We start from the raw sequence: 27,139 nt of genomic DNA, 5'->3' as shown, positions 1-27,139 counted from the left end.
GCACACATGTATTAGAGACTTTTACTGCGATAAACCAAATTTCAAGTCAGTCTCACAAACCTTGTAATATTAAGAGGTGTTTGAGAATAATAAGTGTAGGAATTCACTTAAAAGTTAACTTAAGTGATTAGATGAACCGTTCTTCTTTATGGATAGAAAAAAAAATCCTTATGATTTTCCCACAATCTGTCAAGAGGTGTGGGCAGACATGTATATACAAAATATAAACGCAACACTTTTGGTTTTGCTCCCATTTGGATGAGATGAACTCAAAGATCTAAAACTTTTTCCACATACACAGTATCACCATTTCCCTCAAATATTGTTCACAACCAGTCTAAATCTGTGATAGTGAGCACTTCTCCTTTGCTGAGATAATCCATCCCACCTCACAGGTGTGCCATACCAAGATGCTGATTAGACACCATGATTTGTGCACAGGTGTGCCTTAGACTGTCCACAATAAAAGGCCACTCTGAAAGGTGCAGTTTTGTTTATTGGGGGGGATACCAGTCAGTATCTGGTGTGACCACCATTTGCCTCATGCAGTGCAACACATCTCCTTCGCATCATCCGTGAAGAGAACACCTCTCCAACGTGCCAAACGCCAGCGAATGTGAGCATTTGTCCACTCAAGTCGGTTACGACGACGAACTGGAGTCAGGTCGAGACCCCGATGACGATGACGAGCATGCAGATGAGCTTCCCTGAGATGGTTTTCTGACAGTTTGTGCAGAAATTTCTTTGGTTATGCAAACCGATTGTTTCAGCAGCTGTCCAAGTGGCTGGTCTCAGACGATCTGGAGGTGAACATGCTGGATGTGGAGGTCCTGGGCTGGTGTGGTTACACGTGGTCTGCAGTTGTGAGGCTGGTTGGATGTACTGCCAAATTCTCTGAAACGCCTTTGGAGACGGCTTATGGTAGAGAAATGACATTCAATACACGAGCAACAGCTCTGGTTGACATTCCTGCTGTCAGCATGCCAATTGCACACTCCCTCAGATCTTGCAACATCTGTGGCATTGTGGCTGTGTGATAAAACTGCACCTTTCAGAGTGGCCTTTTATTGTGGGCAGTCTAAGGCACACCTGTGCACTAATCATGGTGTCTAATCAGCATCTTGATATGGCACACCTGTGAGGTGGGATGGATTATCTCAGCAAAGGAGAAGTGCTCACTATCACAGATTTAGACTGGTTTGTGAACAATATTTGAGGGAAATGGTGATATTGTGTATGTGGAAAAAGTTTTAGATCTTTGAGTTCATCTCATACAAAATGGGAGCAAAACCAAAAGTGTTGCGTTTATATTTTTGTTGAGTATATATATATATATATATATATATATATATATATATATATATATATAAGCAAGCAATTTATAAGATGATGTGGTATTGGAGAGTATTACTACTACAAGCCTATATCCTGAGTTTTGGAAGAAAAAAATCAAAACAAAATTTGTATTTGTGCAACTTCAATAAATTGTTGGAATTGAAAAGAATAATCACTCTGAATCTGAGACAATGTTCTATGAAGCTATGTTTTAAACCTCAGACTTCATTAACTTTATGAAACATTAATGCGTTAATAACTGATTAAGTATATTTTTTCCCCCATGAAGATTTCCTTGTGAACTGGCAGAATAAGACACTGACACACTGCAAGACAAAATAACTCCCACAGATACACCACTGTGGTTTACAAAGCGTCTGGAAAAATAACAAGCTTAAAAACTGCACCTGACCGCAGTGTCAGACCACCCCGTTGGTGTTGTGCGTGCTCTTATGTCTGCGGAGGTTGCTAGGTTGTTGAAGCTGGCACTGCAGTGACAGCAGGTGTACGGCTTCTCCCCAGAGTGAGTCCTCAGGTGGATCTTCAGGCTGCCGTTCTGTGTGAAGCGCTTCCCGCACTGCTGGCACGCGTACGGCTTCTCTCCGGTGTGAATGCGCATGTGGATGTTGAGCGTGGTCCTGTTGACAAACGATTTGCCGCACACGGTGCAGAGAACGGTGGCTCCCCGGTATGAGTTGCCCGGTGTACAATCAGCTCTTCACGGCTGGGGAACCACTCGCCACAGAAGCCGCAGTCCAAGGATTTGTTGGCGCCGTGAGGAAAGACAGGATTCTGCTGCTGCGGAAACTGGCTGATGTGACCTGGGTGGGCCCCTTTACCTTCAGAACCCGTTTCTAATATTGCTGTTGGGTTCAGTGACGTTGTTTGGGCGGACTGAGTTAATTCAAGCTGGCTGCTTCTTCCCAGTCCCACACCGTTGTCCTGCATCCCCGGCATCGAGGCTCTGTCGTTAGTACCTGTGGTGAAACCCGGCAGACTGCCGTGGCTGATGGCCTGGTCAGAAGACAGAGAGCTAAACACCTGCAATTCAGAAGCACTGAAGAGGGTGTCCCTCTCTTCTTGTAGAGGGCCGTGTCCACGACCATGTACGCTCACGATTCGCAGCTCTCCGTTATCACCTGTCAGACAGGAGAAACCAGTAGCTGCTAAATTTGGAGTTTCTGTGGCAGCAGGAATTTGTGTGTTGTGGTTTCCAAAGTCCCCCTGACCTAGAAAGGCAAATGAAAACAAGAGTTAGTTTCTCATTTTATTTCCAACAAGTCAACACTTAAAAACCAGAATGGTCACTCAAACCGCAAACCTGTGTCTTACGTGTTTGATAAATATTCATGCAAATTGTTTCTTTATGACTCAGTGACACCATAAAATATGGTTCTGTGCTGCCTTGACATTTGGCCACATCTCTCTAAAATTAAAAACTTCAGCATTGAATAACACACAACCCCAACCACTATGTTTAATCCACACCGGCTCCAAACTGAACTCATCAGGAACTTTCAAAGTCCCTTTAGGTCAAATGTCACATGGCCAGTAATACATAACTTCATATTACTGTTTATTATAGCATTATTGTAGTGTAAGCAATTCTTCCAACTAGTCATTCTAAGAGTTGACCTTTCAAAGTCACCCAAGGTCAAAAGCTCATGTGACTAACAGAAAGGCAGTATAGGACTTCATATTAGTGCTTAATAGTAACTACAGGTGTATCTAATTAAGTTCTAAAATAGCTACTGTGAATATCCCTATAAAAATGAAGAAATAATAATTATTATTTTAATAATAATAAATAACAGGCCGTTTAAAAAAAATAATTAAAATGTATTACTTTAATTCATGAATTAAAATGTATAAAATAAGGGCTTTTAAATTAATCTCTACAACATGACATCAATGAAATAAAAATATAAAAGCCAAAACAATAAGTATAACACAAATAAATCATCACTTTCACAGCCAGTTTTGGGCATTGCAGTGCATCCAGAAAGTATTCACAGCACTGCACTTTTTCCACAGCCTTATTCCAAAATGGATGAAATTTATTTTTTCCTCATAATTCTACACACAATACTCCATAATGACACGTTTTTATGAGATTTTTGCAAATTTATTAAAAATAAAAACTAAGAAATCACATGTATGTAAGTATTCACAGCCTTTGCCATGAAGCTCTAAACTGAGTGCAGGTGCAGCCTGTTTCTACTGATCATCCTTGAGATGTTTCTACAGCTTAATTGGAGTCCATCTGGGGTAAATTCAGTTGACTGAAATGATTTGGAAAGACACACACCTGTCTATATATAAGGTCCCACAGTTGACAGTGCATGTCAGAGCACAAACCAAGCATGAAGTCAAAGGAATTGTCTGTAGACCTTTGAGACAGGACTGTCTTGAGGCACAAATCTGGGGAAGGGTACATTTCTGCTGCTTTGACGGTCCTAATGAGCACAGTGGCCTCCATTATCTGTAAATGGAAGAAGTTTGGATCCACCAGTACTCTTCCTAGACTTTGCTGCCCATCTAAACTGAGCTATCAGTTTAGATGCCTTAGTCAGGGAGGTGACCAAGAACCCGATGGCCACTCTGTCAGAGTTCCAGCATTCCTCCGTGGAGAGAAGAGAACCTTCAAGAAGGACAACCATCTCTGCAGCAATCCACCAATCAGGCCTGTATGGTAGAGTGGCCAGACAGAAGCCACTCCTTAGTAAAAGCCACATGGCAGCCCACCTGGAGTTTGCCAAAAGGCACCTGAAGGACCCTCAGTCCATGAGAAACAAAATTCTCTGGTTCTGATGAGACAAAGATTGAACTCTGGTGTGAATGCAAGGCATCATGTTTGGAGGAAACCAGGCACCATCCCTACAGTGAAGCATGTTGGTGGCAGCATCATGCTGTGGGATGTTTTTCAGTGGCAGGAACTTGGAAGACTATCAGGATTGAGGAAAGATAATGCAGAAATCTACAAAGACATCCTGGATGAAAACCTGCTCCAGAGCGCTCTTGACCTCAGACTGGAGTGACAGCTCATCTTTCAGCAGGACAATGATCCTAAGAACACAGTCAAGATATCAAAGGAGTGGCCTTCAGGACAACTCAATGTCTTTGAGTGGCCCAGCCACAGCGCAGACCTGAATCCAACTGAACATCTCTGGAGAGATCTGAACATGGCTGTGCACCGACATTCCTCATCCAACCTGATGGAGCTTGAGAGGTGTTGCAACGAGGAATGGGCAAAACTACCCAAAGATCGGTGTTCCAAGCTTGTGGCATCATATTCAAGAAGACTTGAGCCTGTAATTGCTGCCAAAGGTGCATCAAAAAGTATTGAGCAAAGGGTGTGAATACTTATGCACATGTGATTTCTTATTTTTTCTATTTTTAATATCAATCAATCAATCAATTTTTTTATATAGCGCCAAATCACAACAAACAGTTGCCCCAAGGCGCTTTATATTGTAAGGCAAGGCCATACAATAATTATGGAAAACCCCAACGGTCAAAACGACCCCTGTGAGCAAGCACTGGCTACAGTGGGAAGGAAAAACTCCCTTTTCAGACAGGAAGAAACCTCCAGCAGAACCAGGCTCAGGGAGGGGCAGTCTTCTGCTGGGACTGGTTGGGGCTGAGGGAGAGAACCAGGGAAAAAGACATGCTGTGGAGGGGAGCAGAGATCGATCACTAATGATTAAATGCAGAGTGGTGCATACAGAGCAAAAAGAGAAAGAAACAGTGCATCATGGGAACCCCCCAGCAGTCTACGTCTATAGCAGCATAACTAAGGGATGGTTCAGGGTCACCGATCCAGCCCTAACTATAAGCTTTAGCCAAAAAGGAAGTTTTAAGCCTAATCTTAAAGTAGAGAGGGTGTCTGTCTCCCTGATCTGAATTGGGAGCTGGTTCCACAGGAGAGGAGCCTGAAAGCTGAAGGCTCTGCCTCCCATTCTACTCTTACAAACCCTAGGAACTACAAGTAAGCCTGCAGTCTGAGAGCGAAGCGCTCTATGGGGGGTGATATGGTACTACGAGGTCCCTAAGATAAGATGGGACCTGATTATTCAAAACCTTATAAGTAAGAAGAAGAATTTTAAATTCTATTCTAGAATTAACAGGAAGCCAATGAAGAGAGGCCAATATGGGTGAGATATGCTCTCTCCTTCTAGTCCCCGTCAGTACTCTAGCTGCAGCATTTTGAATTAACTGAAGGCTTTTTAGGGAACTTTTAGGACAACCTGATAATAATGAATTACAATAGTCCAGCCTAGAGGAAATAAATGCATGAATTAGTTTTTCAGCATCACTCTGAGACAAGACCTTTCTGATTTTAGAGATATTGCGTAAATGCAAAAAAGCAGTCCTACATATTTGTTTAATATGCGCTTTGAATGACATATCCTGATCAAAAATGACTCCAAGATTTCTCACAGTATTACTAGAGGTCAGGGTAATGCCATCCAGAGTAAGGATCTGGTTAGACACCATGTTTCTAAGATTTGTGGGGCCAAGTACAATAACTTCAGTTTTATCTGAGTTTAAAAGCAGGAAATTAGAGGTCATCCATGTCTTTATGTCTGTAAGACAATCCTGCAGTTTAGCTAATTGGTGTGTGTCCTCTGGCTTCATGGATAGATAAAGCTGGGTATCATCTGCGTAACAATGAAAATTTAAGCAATACCGTCTAATAATACTGCCTAAGGGAAGCATGTATAAAGTGAATAAAATTGGTCCTAGCACAGAACCTTGTGGAACTCCATAATTAACTTTAGTCTGTGAAGAAGATTCCCCATTTACATGAACAAATTGTAATCTATTAGACAAATATGATTCAAACCACCGCAAGCGCAGTGCCTTTAATACCTATGGCATGCTCTAATCTCTGTAATAAATTTTATGGTCCAACAGTATCAAAAGCAGCACTGAGGTCTAACAGAACAAGCACAGAGATGAGTCCACTGTCCGAGGCCATAAGAAGATCATTTGTACACCTTCACTAATGCTGTTTCTGTACTATGATGAATTCGAAAACCTGACTGAAAACTCTTCAAATAGACATTCCTCTGCAGATGATCAGTTAGCTGTTTTACAACTACCCTTTCAAGAATTTTTGAGAGAAAAGGAGGTTGGAGATTGGCCTATAATTAGCTAAGATAGCTGGGTCAAGTGATGGCTTTTTTAAGTAATGGTTTTAATTACTTGCCACCTAAAAGCCTGTGGTACATAGCCAAACTAACAAAAGATAGATTGATCATATTTAAGATCGAAGCATTAAATAATGGTAGGGCTTCCTTGAGCAGCCTGGTAGGAATGGGGTCTAATAAACATGTTGATGGTTTGGATGAAGTACTAATGAAAATAACTCAGACAGAAACAATCTGAGAGAAAGAGTCTAACCAAATACCGGCATCACTGAAAGCAGCCAAAGATACCGATACGTCTTTGGGATGGTTATGAGTAATTTTTTCTCTAATAGTAAAATTTTGTTAGCAAAGAAAGTCATGAAGTCATTACTAGTTAAAGTTAATGGAATACTCAGCTCAATAGAGCTCTGACTCTTTGTCAGCCTGGCTACAGTGCTGAAAAGAACCTGGGGGTGGTTCTTATTTTCTTCAATTAGTGATGAGTAGAAAGATGTCCTAGCTTTACGGAGAGCTTTTTATAGAGCAACAGACTCTTTTTCCAGGCTAAGTGAAGATCTTCTAAATTAGTGAGACGCCATTTCCTCTCCAACTTACGGGTTATCTGCTTTAAGCTACGAGTTTGTGAGTTATACCACGGAGGTCAGGCACTTCTGATTTAAGCTCTCTTTTTAGAGGAGCTACAGCATCCAAAGTTGTCTTCAATGAGGATGTAAAACTATTGACGAGATACTCTATTTCACTTACAGAGTTTAGGTAGCTACTCTGCACTGTGTTGGTATATGGCATTAGAGAACATAAAGAAGGAATCATATCCTTAAACCTAGTTACAGCGCTTTCTGAAAGACTTCTAGTGTAATGAAACCTATTCCCCACTGCTGGGTAGTCCATCAGAGTAAATGTAAATGTTATTAAGTGATCAGACAGAAGGGAGTTTTCAGGGAATACTGTTAAGTCTTCTATTTCCATACCATAAGTCAGAACAAGATCTAAGATATGATTAAAGTGGTGGGTGGACTCATTTACTTTTTGAGCAAAGCCAATAGAGTCTAATAATAGATTAAATGCAGTGTTGAGGCTGTCATTCTCAGCATCTGTGTGGATGTTAAAATCGCCCACTATAATTATCTTATCTGAGCTAAGCACTAAGTCAGACAAAAGGTCTGAAAATTCACAGAGAAACTCACAGTAACGACCAGGTGGACGATAGATAATAACAAATAAAACTGTTTTTTGGGACTTCCAATTTGGATGGACAAGACTAAGAGTCAAGCTTTCAAATGAATTAAAGCTCTGTCTGGGTTTTTGATTAATTAATAAGCTGGAATGGAAGATTGCTGCTAATCCTCCGCCCCGGCCCGTGCTACGAGCATTCTGACAGTTAGTGTGACTCGGGGGTGTTGACTCATTTAAACTAACATATTCATCCTGCTGTAACCAGGTTTCTGTTAGGCAGAATAAATCAATATGTTGATCAATTATTATATCATTTACCAACAGGGACTTAGAAGAGAGAGACCTAATGTTTAATAGACCACATTTAACTGTTTTAGTCTGTGGTGCAGTTGAAGGTGCTATATTATTTTTTCTTTTTGAATTTTTATGCTTAAATAGATTTTTGCTGGTTATTGGTAGTCTGGGAGCAGGCACCGTCTCTACGGGGATGGGGTAATGAGGGGATGGCAGGGGGAGAGAAGCTGCAGAGAGGTGTGTAAGACTACAACTCTGCTTCCTGGTCCCAACCCTGGATAGTCACGGTTTGGAGGATTTAAGAAAATTGGCCAGATTTCTAGAAATGAGAGCTGATCCATCCAAAGTGGGATGGATGCCGTCTCTCCTAACAAGACCAGGTTTTCCCCAGAAGCTTTGCCAATTATCTATGAAGCCCACCTCATTTTTTGGACACCACTCAGACAGCCAGCAATTCAAGGAGAACATGCGGCTAAACATGTCACTCCCGGTCCGATTGGGGAGGGGCCCAGAGAAAACTACAGAGTCCGACATTGTTTTTGCAAAGTTACACACCGATTTAATGTTAATTTTAGTGACCTCCGATTGGCGTAACCGGGTGTCATTACTGCCGACGTGAATTACAATCTTACCAAATTTACGCTTAGCCTTAGCCAGCAGTTTCAAATTTCCTTCAATGTCGCCTGCTCTGGCCCCCGGAAGACAATTGACTATGGTTGCTGGTGTCGCTAACTTCACATTTCGCAAAACAGAGTCGCCAATAACCAGAGTTTGATCCTCGGCGGGTGTGTCGTCGAGTGGGGAAAAACGGTTAGAGATGTGAACGGGTTGGCGGTGTACACGGGGCTTCTGTTTAGGGCTACGCTTCCTCCTCACAGTCACCCAGTCAGCCTGCTTTCCCGGCTGCTCGGGATCTGCCAGGGGGGAACTAACGGCGGCTAAGCTACCTTGGTCCGCACCGACTACAGGGGCCTGGCTAGCTGTAGAATTTTCCACGGTGCGGAGCCGAGTCTCCAATTCGCCCAGCCTGGCCTCCAAAGCTACGAATAAGCTACACTTATTACAAGTACCGTTACTGCTAAAGCAGGCCGAGGAATAACTAAACATTTCACACCCAGAGCAGAAAAGTGCGGGAGAGACAGGAGAAGCCGCCATGCTAAATCGGCTAAGAGCTAGTAGCTACGCTAAGCTAGCGGATTCCTAAAAACACGCAAAGTGAATAATGTGTAAATAATTTAGAGGTGATTCAGCAGAAGGAGTGCTTTAGTTAAGGCACGTAAAGATTACACTGGGAAACAAATCGTAATCTAGATAACTAGATCAATCTAACTGCGCAGATTAAACAGCTAACAGATACAGAAAAACACCGCAGTGCTCCGGAACAGGAAGTGATACAATACCGCAGTGAGAGCCAACCACCAGTAGAGGTGTTTGCAAAACAAACAAACAAACAAAAACAACTTTTTTTCCAAGTTGTCATTATGGAGTGTTGTGAGTAGAATTTTTTGGGGAAAAAAATTAATTTACTCCACTCTGGAATAAGGCTGTAACATAACAAAATGTGGAAAAAGTGAAGTTCTGTGAATACTTTCCGACTGCACGGTATATTGTATTATATATATACCGTATTTTCCGGACTATAAGTCGCACTTTTTTACATGTTTTGGCAGGGGGTGCGACCTATACTCCAGAGCGACTTATAAATGAAAAATATACCAGTAGATTCTCAATTAATTTACCGTAATAAAACAATTTTACGTGACAGAGTCGCTCTATGTTTTAAAATGGCCGGAAATGCAATGCATCATGGGCACTGTAGTATGGCAGCCGTCCTATAGGTCACGCTGGTCGCGATAACCAATCAGAGAACAGAACATTGGACGCGTATTCCTCACTTCATCCAGACAATGATTGTGAAACAGCGTGTGAAGCAGACGAACACGGTGCTTATTCCGGGAGGGCTAACAAAACAGCTTCAACCCTTGAATATCAGTGTGAGCAGAGTTGATGCTCAGAGCTGTGTGGGAGCACTGGGTGAGCGACGGCGGAGGATTAGCATCTGCACTTGGAAGGAGCTGGCTTCGACACCACAGGGAGGTCATGAGCTGCGCAGGTAGGTGCTGCATGGTTCGGCTCGCAATGTGGTCCGCAAAATGCAAACATATCCATAGGTAAAATGCAGCTCACGAGAGGGCGCTCAAGGCTTGTGTGACTGTTCCTGCAACTTCTGACTACCATAGAAAAATTAAAATTTCAACATTACTGATGATAAGACAATGGAGAAGGCCAGAAAAAAATGCCACCAAAAAGAAAAGCATACTCTGCAGATTACAAGTTGCGACTGGTGAAATATGCATCCGAAAACAGTAATCGAGCAGCAGAGAGAGAGTTTGGAGTGAGTGAGAAACTTGTGAGGGACTGGAGGAAAGCGGAGGTTACTCTAACCACCATGAAAAAAACAAAAAAAGCTAATCGCGGGCTAAAACCTAGAGGAGCGAGTCCGCACATGGGTGCTCGAACAATGTGCAGATATTATCATCATAATATCATAATATTATCATCTGAACTTTCATGTTAAGTTAACATACCTGTATGTCCATGCGACTTATACTCCAGAGTGCGACTTATCTATGGTTTATTTTTTCTTATAATGGATAAAGTGGCTGGTGCGACTTATACTCCGGTGCGACTATAGTCCGGAAAATCGCTATAATATATATATATATATATATATATACATATATATACATATATATATATATACATACATACATACATACATACATACACACACACACACACACACAATACATACACACACACACACACACACATATATGTCCACATTTTTAAGTGCTTACCTACACCTGGTCCACAATCTCCGATATCATCTTCATCTTTAATCAGGATGACATCTATGGACTCCACATCTGTACACTAATACATGAGAATGCATTTCAAAAATAATTAGAATTAATATTATACACACACACACACAATTTAAATTTTTCATTTATTACCGAGAACATGTATTGCACTTATCACCTTTTCTGCAGCAGGGTTGGGATTCTTGTTCTCCACTTGTAAAGGAATAGTAGCAGCTTCTCCCACAGCCTTTTGGCCCTCTGGTGGTTTTATAACAACTGCTGGAAGAAAGAAAACACTGACAGTCAGGAATTGCTGGTGTAGTGACACAAGAGGAGCAGGAATCTGGGGCTGTGGAGCCACAAACTTTATTCATTCTTGCTATGTAAAAATTTCACTGATGCCATTTGGACCAAACTTTGCAGAATGTACAACCCCTGGCAATAATTATGGAATCACCGGCCTCGGAGGATGTTCATTCAGTTGTTTAATTTTGTAGAAAAAAAGCAGATCACAGACATAACACAAAACTAAAGCCATTTCAAATGGCAACTTTATGGCTTTAAGAAACACTATAAGAAATCAGGAAAAATAATTGTGGCAGTCAGTAACGGTTACTTTTTTAGACCAAGCAGAGGGAAAAAAATATGGACTCACTCAATTCTGAGGAATAAATATGGAATCACCCTGTAAATTTAATCCCCAAAACTAACACCTGCATCAAATCAGATCTGCTCGTTAGTCTGCATCTAAAAAGGAGTGATCACACCTTGGAGAGCTGTTGCACCAAGTGGACTGACATGAATCATGGCTCCAACACGAGAGATGTCAATTGAAACAAAGGAGAGGATTAGCAAACTCTTAAAAGGGTAAATCATCACGCAATGTTGCAAAAGATGTTGGTGTTCACAGTCAGCTGTGTCTAACTCTGGACCAAATACAAACAACATGGGAAGGTTGTTAAAGGCAAACATAATGGTAGACAAAGGAAGACATCAAAGCGTCAAGACAGAAAACTTAAAGCAATATGTCTCAAAAAATTGAAAATGCACAACAAAACAAATGAGGAACGAATGGAGGAAACTGGATGTCAACGTCTGTGACCGAACTGTAAGAAACCGCCTAAAGGAAATGGGATTTACATACAGAAAAGCTAAAGGAAAGCCATCATTAACACCTAAACAGAAAAAAAACAAGGTTACAATGGGCTAAGAAAAAGCAATCGTGGACTGTGGATGACTGGATGAAAGTCATATTCAGTGATGAATCTCAAATCTCCATTGGGCAAGGTGATGATGCTGGAACTTTTGTTTGGTGCCGTTCCAATGAGATTTATAAAGATGACTGCCTGAAGAAAACATGTACATTTCCACAGTCATGATGATATGGGGCTTGCATGTCAGGTAAAGGCACTGGGGAGATGGCTGTCATTACATCATCAATAAATGCACAAGTTTACGTTGATATTTTGGACAATTGAAAGGATGTTTGGGGATGATGAAATCATTTTTCAAGATGATAATGCATCTTGCCATAGAGCAAAAACTGTGAAAACATTCCTTGCAAAAAGACACATAGGGTCAATGTCATGGTCTGCAAATAGTCCGGATCTTAATCCAATTGAAAATCTTTGGTGGAAGTTGAAGAAAATGGTCCATGACAAGGCTCCAACCTGCAAAGCTGATCTGGCAACAGCAATCAGAAAAAACGTTGGAGCCAGATTGATGAAGAGTACTGTTTGTCACTCATTAAGTCCATGCCTCAGAGACTGCAAGCTGTTACAACCCCTGGCAAAAATTATGGAATCACCGGCCTCGGAGGATGTTCATTCTGTTGTTTAATTTTGTAGAAAAAAAGCAGATCACAGACATGACACAAAACTAAAGTCATTTCAAATGGCAACTTTCTGGCTTTAAGAAACACTATAAGAAATCAAGAAAAAAAGATTGTGGCAGTCAGTAACGGTTACTTTTTTAGACCAAGCAGAGGAAAAAAATATAGACTCACTCAATTCTGAGGAATAAATTATGGAATCACCCTGTAAATTTCCATCCCCAAAACTAACACCTGCATCAAATCACATCTGCTCGTTGACATTAACCCTATGTCATGAAATTGACCCTATGTGTCTTTTTGCAAGGAATGTTTTCACAGTTTTTGCTCTATGGCAAGATGCATTATCTTCTTGAAAAATGATTTCATCATCCTTAAACATCAGAAAAGTGTCCAAAATATCAACGTAAACTTGTGCATTTATTGATGATGTAATGACAGCCATCTCCCCAGTGCCTTTACATGACATGCAGCCCCATATCATCAATGACTGTGGAAATTTACATGTTGTCTTCAGGCAGTCATCTTTATAAATCTCATTGGAACGGCACCAAACAAAAGTTCCAGCATCATCACCTTGCCCAATGCAGATTCGAGATTCATCACTGAATATGACTTTCATCCAGTCATCCACAGTCCACGATTGCTTTTCTTTAGCCCATTGTAACCTTGTTTTTTTCTGTTTAGGTGTTAATGATGGCTTTCGTTTAGCTTTTCTGTATGTAAATCCCATTTCCTTTAGGCGGTTTCTTACAGTTCGGTCACAGACGTTGACTCCAGTTTCCTCCTATTTGTTCCTCATTTGTTTTGTTGTGCATTTTCGATTTTTGAGACATATTGCTTTAAGTTTTCTGTCTTGACGCTTTGATGTCTTCCTTGGTCTACCAGTATGTTTGCCTTTAACAACCTTCCCATGTTGTTTGTATTTGGTCCAGAGTTTAGACACAGCTGACTGTGAACAACCAACATCTTTTGCAACATTGCGTGATGATTTACACTCTTTTAAGAGTTTGATAATCCTCTCCTTTGTTTCAACTGACATCTCTCGTGTTGGAGCCATGATTCATGTCAGTCCACTTGGTGCAACAGCTCTCCAAGGTGTGATCACTCCTTTTTAGATGCAGACTAACAAGCAGATGTGATTTGATGCAGGTGTTAGTTTTGGGGATGAAAATTTACAGGGTGATTCCATAATTTATTCCTCAGAATTGAGTGAGTCCATATTTTTTTCCTCTGCTTGGTCTTAAGAAGTAACCGTTACTGACTGCCACATTCTTTTTTTCTTGATTTCTTATAGTGTTTCTTAAAGCCAGAAAGTTGCCATTTGAAATGACTTAGTTTTGTGTCATGTCTGTGATCTGCTTTTTTTTTCTACAAAATTAAACAACTGAATGAACATCCTCCGAGGCCGGTGATTCCATAATTTTTGCCAGGGATGTACCAGCATGTGGACTCACACAGGCAGATCCAGGAAACAAATGTTAAGTATTCTTGTCACACAATGCAATTTTATTTATTTTAAAACAGCTGCCTCTGCAAGGTTCTTTGAAGTGACAGTCGCTCAAAATATCAACTAATGGTTTTACTATATTTTTACTAGTAGCTACCAAAATCCTTATATGAACACAAGGCAACAGCTTTGATGAAGAGCTCTTGAATTGTTGGATCTCTTCACACAATATTAGAAGTGGGACCAAAACTGACGATTACTTGCACAAGGGTGCTGCTGGAATAGGAATAAATCTCTAAGCTGATGTTTGAGCTCACTGATGTTTGAGATCACTTTCTCTTAAATGGTTTATTTATGCTTTAATCCCTCTGAAATGCACATAAACCTTTGAAATTTGAACACTGTTTATAGCCCAACTTCTAAAACTGTGCACAGACCCTTTGCAAGGTTTCCATCATCCAGTCCACCTTCACTATATTCTGCACTTGAATAACATGTCCTGAATCCAAACATATTTATTGACTGTGACGCAGTGAGGGAGTAATTCTGTTCTTAACCGGAACACCGGGCACTGACTGGCTAAGAGTTGGTGGTGACTTAACTGCCCCACAAGCAGGATGAATTTGGAGGAGAAAATTATTTAGCAATTCACAGAGACCCCATCATTAAGTGCCACGTTATTTGAAACAAAAACAATGCGAATGCTTCCCGCTTATGTTGAAGCTTCTGCTGCACAACAGGGGCATCACCATTTTCAACTAATGATCACAGTCAAAGCGCCCTCAGGCTGTAAGATCTCCTGCACACGATTGAAACACTAGACAATAGAAATATGTCTCACCTCTGTGACCATCAGAGGGCGCTGTGAAAAATGTGATGCATAACAAAAGCTTCCAACAGAAGATGTAAGCACTGAATTGTTCATTCATTCATTTTCTGCCACTTATCTGAGTCCAGGTCACGAATTTGCGAAACGTAGTATGGTAGGGGAAGGTTCCGCCTTTTTTGTCTCTGGGTTCCGCTCTTTTCGCCTCTGACTGGCTTGAAGGTGAGCAGCAGTAGAAGTCTGTTTTGAAACGTTATCTGATGCTCGAGCAGGGCAGACTGACTGACTGACAGCTGAGCAGAGAGAAATGTTTTAAAAGTGGTAAATGTATCTGCAAAATAACTAGAAGGCTGTACTTAGTTATCACAGGTGAATAGTTCATCAATGGCTGCCCACCATACCTTAATTTGAATATGTGCACGATGCCATATTAAATAAGATATGTTTATCAGTATAAACAGTCATTTCTATTTTGCAATTACTACATTTCATGTCAACACAAATGCGTCCGTTTTTCTTTGTTTCTTTTTGATATTAGAATTCTACAATCTAGTAATAAACTGTTACAAACAGGTTACATTATACATGCTCATGCCTTATTTCCCTTATAGACCGCTGGTTTCTTCCTGAATGGTGCCTTGAAAAAGTTTCTGGTGATCCAGTGCATCTTACTACCAGTCACCTCGTTATTACTTCACATCATTAACCCATTTAATCCCAAATTTTTCCCAGACATGAAAATATGTAAATCATGTTCCATTAATACTCCTTTGAAATGATCAATTGTTATTTTTTTAAATTTTCATGGAAAAGCAGGTGAAAAGGTGTTTTTTTTTTTATAGTGACCGGTGGGATAACGTATTATCAGGGTTCTTCGTGGGCAACTGACACATTTCTCTGTGTCGTTCTCAGTATTTTAACATATTTCAGCCAGAGATGATTTGAATAGTTTGTCCTTGATCAGTTCTACATATTTACTTCAAAATATTTAACATCCCCCCGCCACCAACCCTAACTGGATGGACCTAATATATTAGAATTGTACTATGACTGTATGTTTGGTCCACTGGGGTGGGGTGGGAACAATGGGGTGGTGAATGGTGGATGAGGTGTGTGTGTGGGGGGAGAGTGCAATATATATAAAATGCAGTATGTAAGGTCCATTGGGGCGAAGGTGAGAGTGGTGGTGCGGTAAAGTGTGTAATTTTTGGACTATTCTGACATGTTTGGACCACTGGGGTGGGGTGGGGGTATGTTTATGATTTTGATTTGAGTGTGTTGAATTGAGGTGGGACAAAGTCACAGTAACATTTCTGAGTGAGATATGTTCATATTTTGATGATTGCACAGAGCAAATTCTAGAAAATTTGCTAATCTTGGTGATATGTTTATTTGAACAAACCTTCCTACGGTTTTGTTTGAGAGCACTGGTGGAATCAAATTGTTCCGTCTGTGCCACTATAATGTAAACAGCTCTGGTCATGTGACAAATTGCACTACGCACTTGATATTGCTCATACTTCATTCAAACCCTTCCATGTCTCCATTTTTGCTCTACATGTATCGATGATTGATTCAGTAACATTTTTAAAGCCTTGAAAGTGTCGTGCACATATTCAAATTAAGGTATGGTGGGCAGCCATTGATAAACTATTAACCTACGACAACTAAGTACAGCCTTCTAGTTATTTTGCAGATATATTTACCACTCAACTTAAAACATTTACCACTTTTAAAACATTTTTCTCTGCTCAGCTGTCAGTCAGTCAGTCAGTCTGCCCTGCTCGAGCATCAGAAAACATTTCAAAACAGACTTCTACTGCTACTCACCTCCGAGCCAATCGGGGCGAAAAAGGCAGAACCCAGAGGCAAAAAGGGCGGAACCTTCCCCTACCATACTACGTTTCGCAAATTCGCATCCAGGTCACAGTGGCAGTTGACCAAGCAGGTCAGCTCACACATCCCTATCCTTAGCCAAGTCCTCTAAAGCTGGGGTACCCCCGAGGCATTCCCAAGCCAGCTGGGAAATCTAATCCCTCCAGCATATCCTGGGTTTTACCCGAGGCCTCCTCCCAGTTGGATGTGCCTGTAAAGCTAGTATCTCACAGAGCAGCAAATGCTGATAAACATAGCAAGTTTTAGGTTTCATCAGAGTCTGTAAAAGATAAGACAAACTTTATTGATCGCACAGCGGAGAAAATCACTTGTTGCAGCAGCAAGAGCCTTACAGTAGTAAAGAAAAATATTTACATTAAAGAAAAGTGACTAAGATAAGATCAACTTTATTTATCCCGAAGGAGTACAGAAACAGGAAATTTTTTATTTTTTTTTAAACAATAAGTACAACAAATTTAATCTGAATAACTGATTAACTCTGAATAACTCTGTTTGTCATGTATTCATCCTACAGAAGGTGCAGGTATTAAACAGTCTGAATGCCACAGGTAGAAAAGACCTCCTGTGGCGTTCTGTGGTGCACCTCGGGGGTCTCACTCTATGGCTGAAAGTGCTCAGATGGGACATCAGTGTGGCATGCAGGGGGTGGGAGAAGTTATCAAGGATGTTGAGCAATTTCCTCAGCATCCTCCTCTCTGACACCTCCACCACAGACTCCAGCTCTCCTCATGAGCTTGTTGAGTCTGTTTGTGTCAACTGGCTTCAGCCTGCTGCATCTGACTAAAGTATATTGCAGTGTTTGCTGGTGGGTGCATAAATACTAACGTACACAGATTATGTGAAAAATAGAATATAAGTGAGTATAAGTATAACTATGTATAGATATGGTAAAATTACTGCACAGGATAAATTGCACAGTTGTGCATGTAATAAAGCACACGGAGTGGCTATACACCCAACCTTTGGGTCAATAAAGTAAATACGCAAGCATATACGCCCAACCACAACCGACCAAGGAGCGCGCTTGTAAGCTCACTTCCGGTTTCAATGCAGGAGGGAAAAAAGGCGGATATTTTCTCGCCGGCTGCGGGAGGGTTCACAGCCCGCGGAGGAGCTGTGATCTAAAGTGGTTCTGTTTGGCTCATCACACCCAGGGTACTGTGTCAAACTAACACCATCTTACAGCCAACAAGCAGCATTTTGTTCACAAACTGTTTCGTCGTTGTTAACAGGCTTTCATTCAAAATGCTTATGAAGTTTGTCTGCTTTCACCCACTGCGGTGTTTTCGCAGTAACTAAAGACGGCGCCATTAAATGTGTCAATCAATCAATCAATTAATTTTATTTATATAGCGCCAAATCACAACAAACAGTTGCCCCAAGGCACTTTATATTGTAAGGCAAGGCCATACAATAATTACGTAAAAACCCCAATGGTCAAAACGACCCCCTGTGAGCAAGCACTTGGCGACAGTGGGAAGGAAAAACTCCCTTTTAACAGGAAGAAACCTCCAGCAGAACCAGGCTCAGGGAGGGGCAGTCTTCTGCTGGGACTGGTTGGGGCTGAGGGAGAGAACCAGGAAAAAGACATGCTGTGGAGGGCAGCAGAGATCAATCACTAATGATTAAATGCAGAGTGGTGCATACAGAGCAAAAAGAGAAAGAAACACTCAGTGCATTATGGGAACCCCCCAGCAGTCTAAGTCTATAGCAGCATAACTAAGGGATGGTTCAGGGTCACCTGATCCAGCCCTAACTATAAGCTTTAGCAAAAAGGAAAGTTTTAAGCCTAATCTTAAAAGTAGAGAGGGTGTCTGTCTCCCTGATCTGAATTGGGAGCTGGTTCCACAGGAGAGGAGCCTGAAAGCTGAAGGCTCTGCCTCCCATTCTACTCTTACAAACCCTAGGAACTACAAGTAAGCCTGCAGTCTGAGAGCGAAGCGCTCTATTGGGGTGATATGGTACTATGAGGTCCCTAAGATAAGAAGGGACCTGATTATTCAAAACCTTATAAGAAAGAAGAAGAATTTTAAATTCTATTCTAGAATTAACAGGAAGCCAATGAAGAGAGGCTAATATGGGTGAGATATGCTCTCTCCTTCTAGTCCCCGTCAGTACTCTAGCTGCAGCATTTTGAATTAACTGAAGGCTTTTCAGGGAACTTTTAGGACAACCTGATAATAATGAATTACAATAGTCCAGCCTAGAGGAAATAAATGCATGAATTAGTTTTTCAGCATCACTCTGAGACAAGACCTTTCTAATTTTAGAGATATTGCGTAAATGCAAAAAAGCAGTCTTACATATTTGTTTAATATGCGCTTTGAATGACATATCCTGATCAAAAATGACTCCAAGATTTCTCACAGTATTACTAGAGGTCAGGGTAATGCCATCCAGAGTAAGGATCTGGTTAGACACCATGTTTCTAAGATTTGTGGGGCCGAGTACACTAACTTCAGTTTTATCTGAGTTTAAAAGTAGGAAATTAGAGATCATCCATGTCCTTATGTCTGTAAGACAATCCTGCAGTTTAGCTAATTGGTGTGTGTCCTCTGGCTTCATGGATAGATAAAGCTGGGTATCATCTGCGTAACAATGAAAATTTAAGCAATGCCGTCTAATAATACTGCCTAAGGGAAGCATGTATAAAGTGAATAAAATTGGTCATAGCACAGAACCTTGTGGAACTCCATAATTAACCTTAGTCTGTGAAGAAGATTCCCCATTTACATGAACAAATTGGCTTTAATACCTATGGCATGCTGTAATCTCTGTAATAAAATTTTATGGTCAACAGTATCAAAAGCAGCACTGAGGTCTAACAGAACAAGCACAGAGATGAGTCCACTGTCTGAGGCCATAAGAAGATCATTTGTAACCTTCACTAATGCTGTTTCTGTACTATGATGAATTCTAAAACCTGACTGAACCTCTTCAAATAGACCATTCCTCTGCAGATGATCAGTTAGCTGTTTTACAACTACCCTTTCAAGAATTTTTGAGAGAAAAGGAAGGTTGGAGATTGGCCTATAATTAGCTAAGATAGCTGGGTCAAGTGATGGCTTTTTAAGTAATGGTTTAATTACTGCCACCTTAAAAGCCTGTGGTACATAGCCAACTAATAAAGATAGATTGATCATATTTAAGATCGAAGCATTAAATAATGGTAGGGCTTCCTTGAGCAGCCTGGTAGGAATGGGGTCTAATAGACATGTTGATGGTTTGGATGAAGTAACTAATGAAAATAACTCAGACAGAACAATCGGAGAGAAAGAGTCTAACCAAATACCGGCATCACTGAAAGCATCCAAAGATAACGATACGTCTTTGGGATGGTTATGAGTAATTTTTTCTCTAATAGTTAAAATTTTATTAGCAAAGAAAGTCATGAAGTCATTACTAGTTAAAGTTAAAGGAATACTCGGCTCAATAGAGCTCTGACTCTGTCAGCCTGGCTACAGTGCTGAAAAGAAACCTGGGGTTGTTCTTATTTTCTTCAATTAGTGATGTGTAGTAAGATGTCCTGGCTTTACGGAGGGCTTTTTTATAGAGCAACAGACTCTTTTTCCAGGCTAAGTGAAGATGTTCTAAATTAGTGAGACGCCATTTCCTCTCCAGCTTACGGGTTATCTGCTTTAAGGTGCGAGTTTGTGAGTTATACCACGGAGTCAGGCACTTCTGATTTAAAGCTCTCTTTTTCAGAGGAGCTACAGCATCCAAAGTTGTCTTCAATGAGGATGTAAAACTATTGACGAGATACTCTATCTCACTTACAGAGTTTAGGTAGCTAATCTGCACTGTGTTGGTATATGGCATTAGGGAACATAAAGAAGGAAACATATCCTTAAACCTAGTTACAGCACTTTCTGAAAAACGTCTAGTGTAATGAAACTTATTCCCCACTGCTGGGTAGTCCATCAGAGTAAATGTAAATGTTATTAAGAAATGATCAGACAGAAGGGAGTTTTCAGGGAATACTGTTAAGTCTTCAATTTCCATACCATAAGTCAGAACAAGATCTAACATATGATTAAAGTGGTGGGTGGACTCATTTACATTTTGAGCAAAGCCAATTGAGTCTAATAATAGATTAAATGCAGTGTTGAGGCTGTCATTCTCAGCATGTGTGGATGTTAAAATCGCCCACTATAATTATCTTATCTGAGCTAAGCACTAAGTCAGACAAAAGTTCTGAAAATTCACAGAGAAACTCACAGTAACGACCAGGAGGACGATAGATAAGAACAAATAAAACTGGTTTTTGTGTCAAACATACACTGCAATAAAGCCTTAAAAAGTGGTGTAAACAACGTAGTTTAGATGCACAAAATGTGTCAAATACACGATCACGGTTGGGCGAATAAGATAAGACATTATATTTATCGGCCCAACTGTTGTGCATGTAACGTTCAATGTATGACTTATCTGCCCAACGGTTGGGTGAATAGTCTTTGCCTAAAGCACAAAAGGTTGCAAAACAGTTCACAGTTTTGTTGTTAAAAAAAAATTTCAGCAAATTTATTTTTCTGCAAACAGTTGTATGCATTTGCAAACTGTTCTAACACGTGTTGCTAAAGTTTTTTTTTTGGTTCGTCAAGTAGACTGGACATCCCTGCAAGATCTTCTCATATTGACCAAAGTCTGTCCTCCGCGACAGCCACTCTCTGGCACAGTCTTCCTTTTATTCTTCCTCTTCATTCTTTCTCTTCTGCAGTAGGACAGCAAAGCAATTCTTCCTCAAGGGAAGCAGCACATTGGGCTTCTTCCTGAAAGAAATTTATTTTGATATTCTGGAAATACATCTTCAAGCTTCTACAGGCAAGTCTTCTGAGCTCTGTCATCCACAGTGGTCAGGAGACATCTGAATCCTGAGGGGGGTTTGTTCAATTCCAAGATTTGCCTGACATTTGTCTGGTATTATACCGGGAGTTGGCAAAAAGTTCCAAACACTCCCAAACAGCAGCAAATAGTTGCTAATCATCTCAAGCACTGTCACTAACGTGTTAACAGTCGCTAATGTTCGCCAACTGTATTTCGCAAACACTTTTGCGCGAATGTTGCTAATTGTCACTAAACATTGCTAATAACTGATTTTTGTCAACATTTGTCAAAAAACTTGGCAAATCCAAAAATGGCAACGTTCATAAGCACTTGCCGCTCGGTGAGATACTATCTTAAACCTCCCTCTGTAAACTGTCTTGGTGACTTTACTCACTGGTCTCCTTACAGCACCATCACTCAGTTTTTGAGAACTACCCAATTGCTACAGATTTGCCATACAATACCATACTGTCTGACTTTGAAATGTTCATGTGTCCATCCCTTGACTTGTCTCAAGAAATGTGGCTGTAAAAGTGATGATTTTATCCTTATTTAGAATGAACTGCCCCTGGCCCAACTGTTTTTTTTTATGTGTTGCAGGCCTTAAAGGCAACAAAGGATGTGTATTAAGTAATTAAATAAAGCTGATGACTTAAAACATGAAATATCTTGGGCTCCTACTGTCTGAAATGAAACCATAATCAAAGCAAATGTAAGGATGACTGTATTTATTTTTTTAATTTCCGTATCATTCCAACTTTTTCTGATTTTGGGTTGTAGAAACATCCATCCATCCATTTTCTTCCGCTTTATCCGGAGTCGGGTCGCGGGGGCAGCAGCTCAAGCAAAGCCACCCAGACCTCCCGATCCACACACACCTCCCCCAGCTCCATTAAATACATAAATTGTACCAAGTGCTGTTAGTTTTAAATGAAATGAATCCTGTGGACTCAGGCCTGTCCTCCAATCTTTTCAGTAGGTCAGTGTGATAGGTCATAGGTGTTTCATGTACGTTTACACTGTGAATTTTATTTTTAATTATAGGAATGTGTACATGATGCATGAACTGTTTTTTAGATTTTTTTTCTGGTCGTTTGCTATGATGATGTATGGCATTTTTAGAATATGTTTTTATGGTGAAACCAAAGGCATATTTCCACCTTGTGGAAAATAAAGTTTTCATACTGTATCATGTATAGAGGGTTTTCAATCACGTGACCGATTTGCTGCAGGACAGGTGCCGTCTCCATTCTGTATTACAAGGAGGCTGGTGCGTGATAGAAAAATGGAGAGATTGTACGGTTATTACGATGCTTTAAATCCACAAGATAAAGCTATTTATCGTGATAGATGTGAAGCAGTTGGTTCAGTGGATCCGTATCTTATACAAGATAGCGAATTTAGTGTTGATGTAATGAACTGGCCGACAGTGTCACACTGCGATATTGTGAACTAGGAAGCTGCTGACCAGGTCAGCCTAGCCGGCCTCCTGCAGAGCATCACAGCGGAGCTCTGAAAGCGGAGGTTGTCTTGAAGTTCTGACTGATTTCTCTCACCAGGCGCTAGAAGGGCAGCTTGCGGATCAGCAGCTCGGTGCTCGAGGACCACAATGCAAATAAGCATCCGTATTGGAAGCGTTCTTGTGTTATCCTCGGCGGTATTTTATGTATTCTTATATAATTTTATTGCCGAACAAAAAAATAAAATTCTGGGAGCAGTGGATTTCTGGTAGCGGCAGATCTCTCTCAGCGCCACGGTGCCGTGAGGCTTCTTTACACCAATGTTGAAGCTTCTGCAATTGTTTGCCAAATGCACGTAGCATATCACAACGGCCACCGCATCGTAATCCAGAATGGCCGCGGGACACAAAATGACATGACCAATATGTCACATGAAAACCCTCTATTAAATGGTTTAAGGCACTGTGGGCCATAGGCCACTAGTGGACTGTGAAGGTACTGCAGTTTGGCTTTGACAGGTCATATAAATAAAAATGACTTGATTTTCAACTTTGTATTAAAGTTTAAAATTACCCAAAATATTTATTATTATTTCTAAACTATAACCAGAAGCAATAAAACAAAGCCATAGGATTTAAATTATGCGTTTTTCTTTATTTAGCTATGTAAATACTTCACCTTAGTCTGATGGGTCAGTGAGTATTGTGACAAAATGTTTGCATGGACATTTGAACACGTCACCTATGATGCAATTCCGAATGTCTTGCGTATGAGAACAATTCCGAATTGGTCCGGACCCGATTCCTGATTTCCCTCCCCCCCATCTTCACACCCTACCTCGTTTTTAAGTGGGAGGAGTTACAAGCTCGAATCCACTTCCGAAAGTGAGCCGAATTCTGAATTTGCGTGCTCAACTAAAAGATGTCGTTAGATTTATCGCTTGCCAACACAATTATCTGTTGCAGTTGTCCAAAATAAGCTAAACGGAAACGCTGAGTACTTACTGCTTGTTTACGCTTATTGTCACCAGCAGTTTGAGCGTTACCTTGTGATTTAGTCCGTCCTTTGGAGACATTAGTTTTGAGCGGAGAGAATCTGCTCGCCGGCCGGTTGGTTCTGGTCTGAAGCCTGAGGGAGAACAGCTCGCTCCTCATCACCTTCATCCTCATCCTCAAGCCTTCGTTCTCCTTCAGGCTCTGGCTCAGATGAAGGCGCAGTGACGACGAGCTCTCCGAGAAAAGCTGACTGATTTCCGCCACAGCCGCCTTCACCAGCACGTCCATGATGGACAACAGCTGCGACTCCAGGTTTAGGTTGCCCGACGAGATGTTTGTTGACATGTTTCACTTAACTAACAGCGAGAATTATGTTGTGGGAGGGGGAGGTTAAAAAAAGAAAAAAGAGCACAACACAGTCGACGAGTTAGTGTACACACACACGCGCGCGCACCGATCCGCACAATGGCCTTTCCGGTGTTGACAAGAACTACCGTAAATACTAGAAAACGACCGCCGTGAAAAATGAACACAAGATGTTTTAAATCTCATTCTCAGCACAAGCAAACATTACTCATGTCAACAGACAGCTTATTTCATACAAGATAAATTTAAATGTTTCATATCTGTGCGCCTAAAATGCACCTATGAAACTATTTTTGAAGTCATACCTTAACTTTTTCTTTTGTTTATGCGTTAAATTCAAGAAGGTGAATTTATGTCCACTGGTTTGGACTGCAAAAATGTAAAAGTGTAGGTTTAAGTCAGTCTCAGTCTTGTGTAAGCAGTAGGCAGGTTATATTTTGCCGGCAAACACGCACCGATTGGCTAGTTCAAATGACATCATCGTAGAGTTTATTTCAACATGGCGGCGCCCTCGGCAAAGTTGAACTGGACGATCTTTTTTTTTTTCTTTTAATTGTAAGATGTACAGAACAACAAATATATAGTACATAAAACAATACAGTATTGTCTAATAATTGTGTAACAAATAATACTGTACTGTAAAAGGGAAAGCTAGGAAAGGAATAAGACGATAGAATAGGAGGGAAAAAAAGTCACATTTCAACACTAGGGGGATCAGACAAACAGATCAACTGGATGATATTTCGCTGTACGCGGCACCGGCAAAATGGCAGGTTGCGCTGTTTTGCCTGCCATCTAAATTTATTCACGACAGAGCGGCCGCGGTCGGACGGGAACTTAAAGGCGATCAGAGTTTAAGATCTCTTCATTTCACATTCATGATAGTAGCTCGATATTGGTGATTTACATAATTGAAAATTGGCATATTTTACCATTCACTATGTTCAGGGGTGGACTGATCGAAGGTTTTGCAGACATGACACAGACAGAAAAAACAGGATAAACACACGTTCCGACGTGGACTTCTGTATTTTTGTTTTATTCTTGAATTTGCAGGGTTTTTTTTTTAATCATCCCCACCCTACACAGACAATTACCAAGACTGCAAAAATTATTTCCACTGTGCCCGAAATTATTTCCATCGCGTGGCGAAAAGCGCCAGTGGAAATCATTTTCACCACACAGTGGAAATCATTTTCGCCACACAGTGGAAAAAATTTCGGGCACGGCTATGCCACGTTTTTGAGCTGTTTTTAGCGTCCGAGAATCCCTCCATCAGTAGGTGATTTTCTGTTCCGATTCAGATGACTTCATGGCACCCAAAACTGCATTTAAAGATGAAAAATTAGCACCAACACTCAATACCGAGGGTGCTGCAACACTCAATGCCGAAGACGCCGTCATGTTGATACCCTCTATGATGACATCATTTGAACTAGCCAATTAGCGAGGAGATCCGGTCAGATATCACTAGGTGCGTGTTTGCCGTATCCGGCAAAATATACACTTCGTAATCTATAACTGAAAACAACTAGAAGGCAATCAGAAAGCGCATATGGCCACACATTTCCCACTGTCAACACTTTCACTTGCATTTGACATCAAGCCTTGTTTCCTAAAATACATGTGTATCTTGAACATGTTCCGGATTGATTCAAAAGGTACATAAATTATTATCTAGGACATCATTAATTTACTCACAAAATATTATTGAAGTTCATTATTAATAAAAAAAAATTAATGTTCCTGAATGTGTAGAAGAATTTTTAGGTCCATATTTGAACTGTGATGAACTATCAAGTGTCCTGATCCGAACTGTATGTCCTCTGGTTGAACTAGCAGGTGTTCAACCCAAAAAAAGGGCTTTATTAGTCATTCAGTCTGTCAGGGGCTTTCCAAGGCCTTTTAGGTGCTTTCCCGCAGGCCACGTGCCGGGGCCTCAGGCCAGCTGCACGTGTGGCTGAGGCCACGTGCGGAGGGGGCCTCAGGCCAGCTCCACCTGTGGCTGAAGGTCTTTTAAAAAAATCAGTTGTAAATCCTTCACGTTTTAATGGGAGCGTTTGTCACATTGAAATAATGGCCTAACACCTGCTTAGGGTTCACTAGAGGACGCTTCCAATAGAAAACCATGTCTTGGGAATGAAATAAATAAAAAAGTCGAAGGAGGAGCGATGCCCGCGGGTCTCCAATAAATAGATGAGCGCGGTTGTCACTTATTCAGTCTCTCTAGAGGACTCAGTTTGTCTAAGCTTTGTGTCGAAGGCTTAAATAAACTTAAAAATTCTGTGCATTTTATCTTGCTTAAGGCTGAATTATTCTAAAGTGTTGTGTCATTTTCTAGCATATCACTTGCAATTAGTTTGTGTTATCTAAAAGACGACATCCTGAGAAGACTAAAGACGAGCCGCGACAGAACTTGGCGAGCCAGCTTCAGGAGGGTCCAGGGGCATTCCGGCAGCCTGGGGCAGTCCAGCTCATCCCTCCAGACCGTAAATAACAGTGATCACGACTAAAAGGTAAGCAGAAACCTTTTATAACTTCTGCACGATCTGGAGGAGTGAGTCGGGATTTCCGCCCAAGTTGACAGGTGATATTTTTTAATTGCCTCTTACCCAAAAGAACCTGGACTAAGAAAATTGATAAGAGACTAAAAAAGATAAGATTGAAAA

General features: G+C 40.9%; 1 protein-coding gene across 4 annotated transcripts; it reads right to left on the bottom strand.

Moving 5' to 3' along the window:
* Nucleotides 1–1,433: 1,433 nt before the first annotated feature.
* On the bottom strand, nt 1,434–25,456 carry LOC117520745. 4 transcript variants are annotated; one of them, XM_034182064.1, is made up of 4 exons: nt 24,155–25,456; nt 11,001–11,101; nt 10,817–10,892; nt 1,434–2,564 (listed from the first exon to the last, which is right to left on the bottom strand). In XM_034182064.1, exons 1-4 carry the CDS (start codon nt 24,447–24,449, stop codon nt 1,879–1,881), a joined length of 1,158 nt encoding a protein of 385 aa, XP_034037955.1. In that variant the 5' UTR covers nt 24,450–25,456; the 3' UTR covers nt 1,434–1,878. The 4 variants fall into 4 exon arrangements, with proteins under 4 accessions (XP_034037955.1, XP_034037953.1, XP_034037956.1 ...); XM_034182062.1 differs by having other exon boundaries at nt 10,998–11,101; nt 24,155–25,455; XM_034182065.1 differs by having other exon boundaries at nt 11,001–11,098; nt 24,155–25,453.
* Nucleotides 25,457–27,139: the final 1,683 nt, after the last annotated feature.

The sequence above is a fragment of the Thalassophryne amazonica genome, chromosome 11 (genome assembly GCF_902500255.1).
Source record: "Thalassophryne amazonica chromosome 11, fThaAma1.1, whole genome shotgun sequence".
Lineage (NCBI taxonomy): Eukaryota > Metazoa > Chordata > Actinopteri > Batrachoidiformes > Batrachoididae > Thalassophryne > Thalassophryne amazonica.
Note: the sequence above shows the minus strand (reverse complement) of the source record. Positions and strands in the feature narration are given on the sequence as shown.

Coding starts and splice junctions, on each gene's coding strand:
- LOC117520745 (XM_034182062.1), bottom strand. CDS start 24,449: ATGTCAACAAACATCTCGTCGGGCAACCTAAACCTGGAGTCGCAGCTG. Junction 11,102..24,154: donor AGGACGGACTAAATCACAAG/GTAACGCTCAAA, acceptor TCTTTCTTCCAG/CAGTTGTTATAAAACCACCA. Junction 10,893..10,997: donor ACCCTGCTGCAGAAAAGGTG/ATAAGTGCAATA, acceptor CTCATGTATTAG/TGTACAGATGTGGAGTCCAT.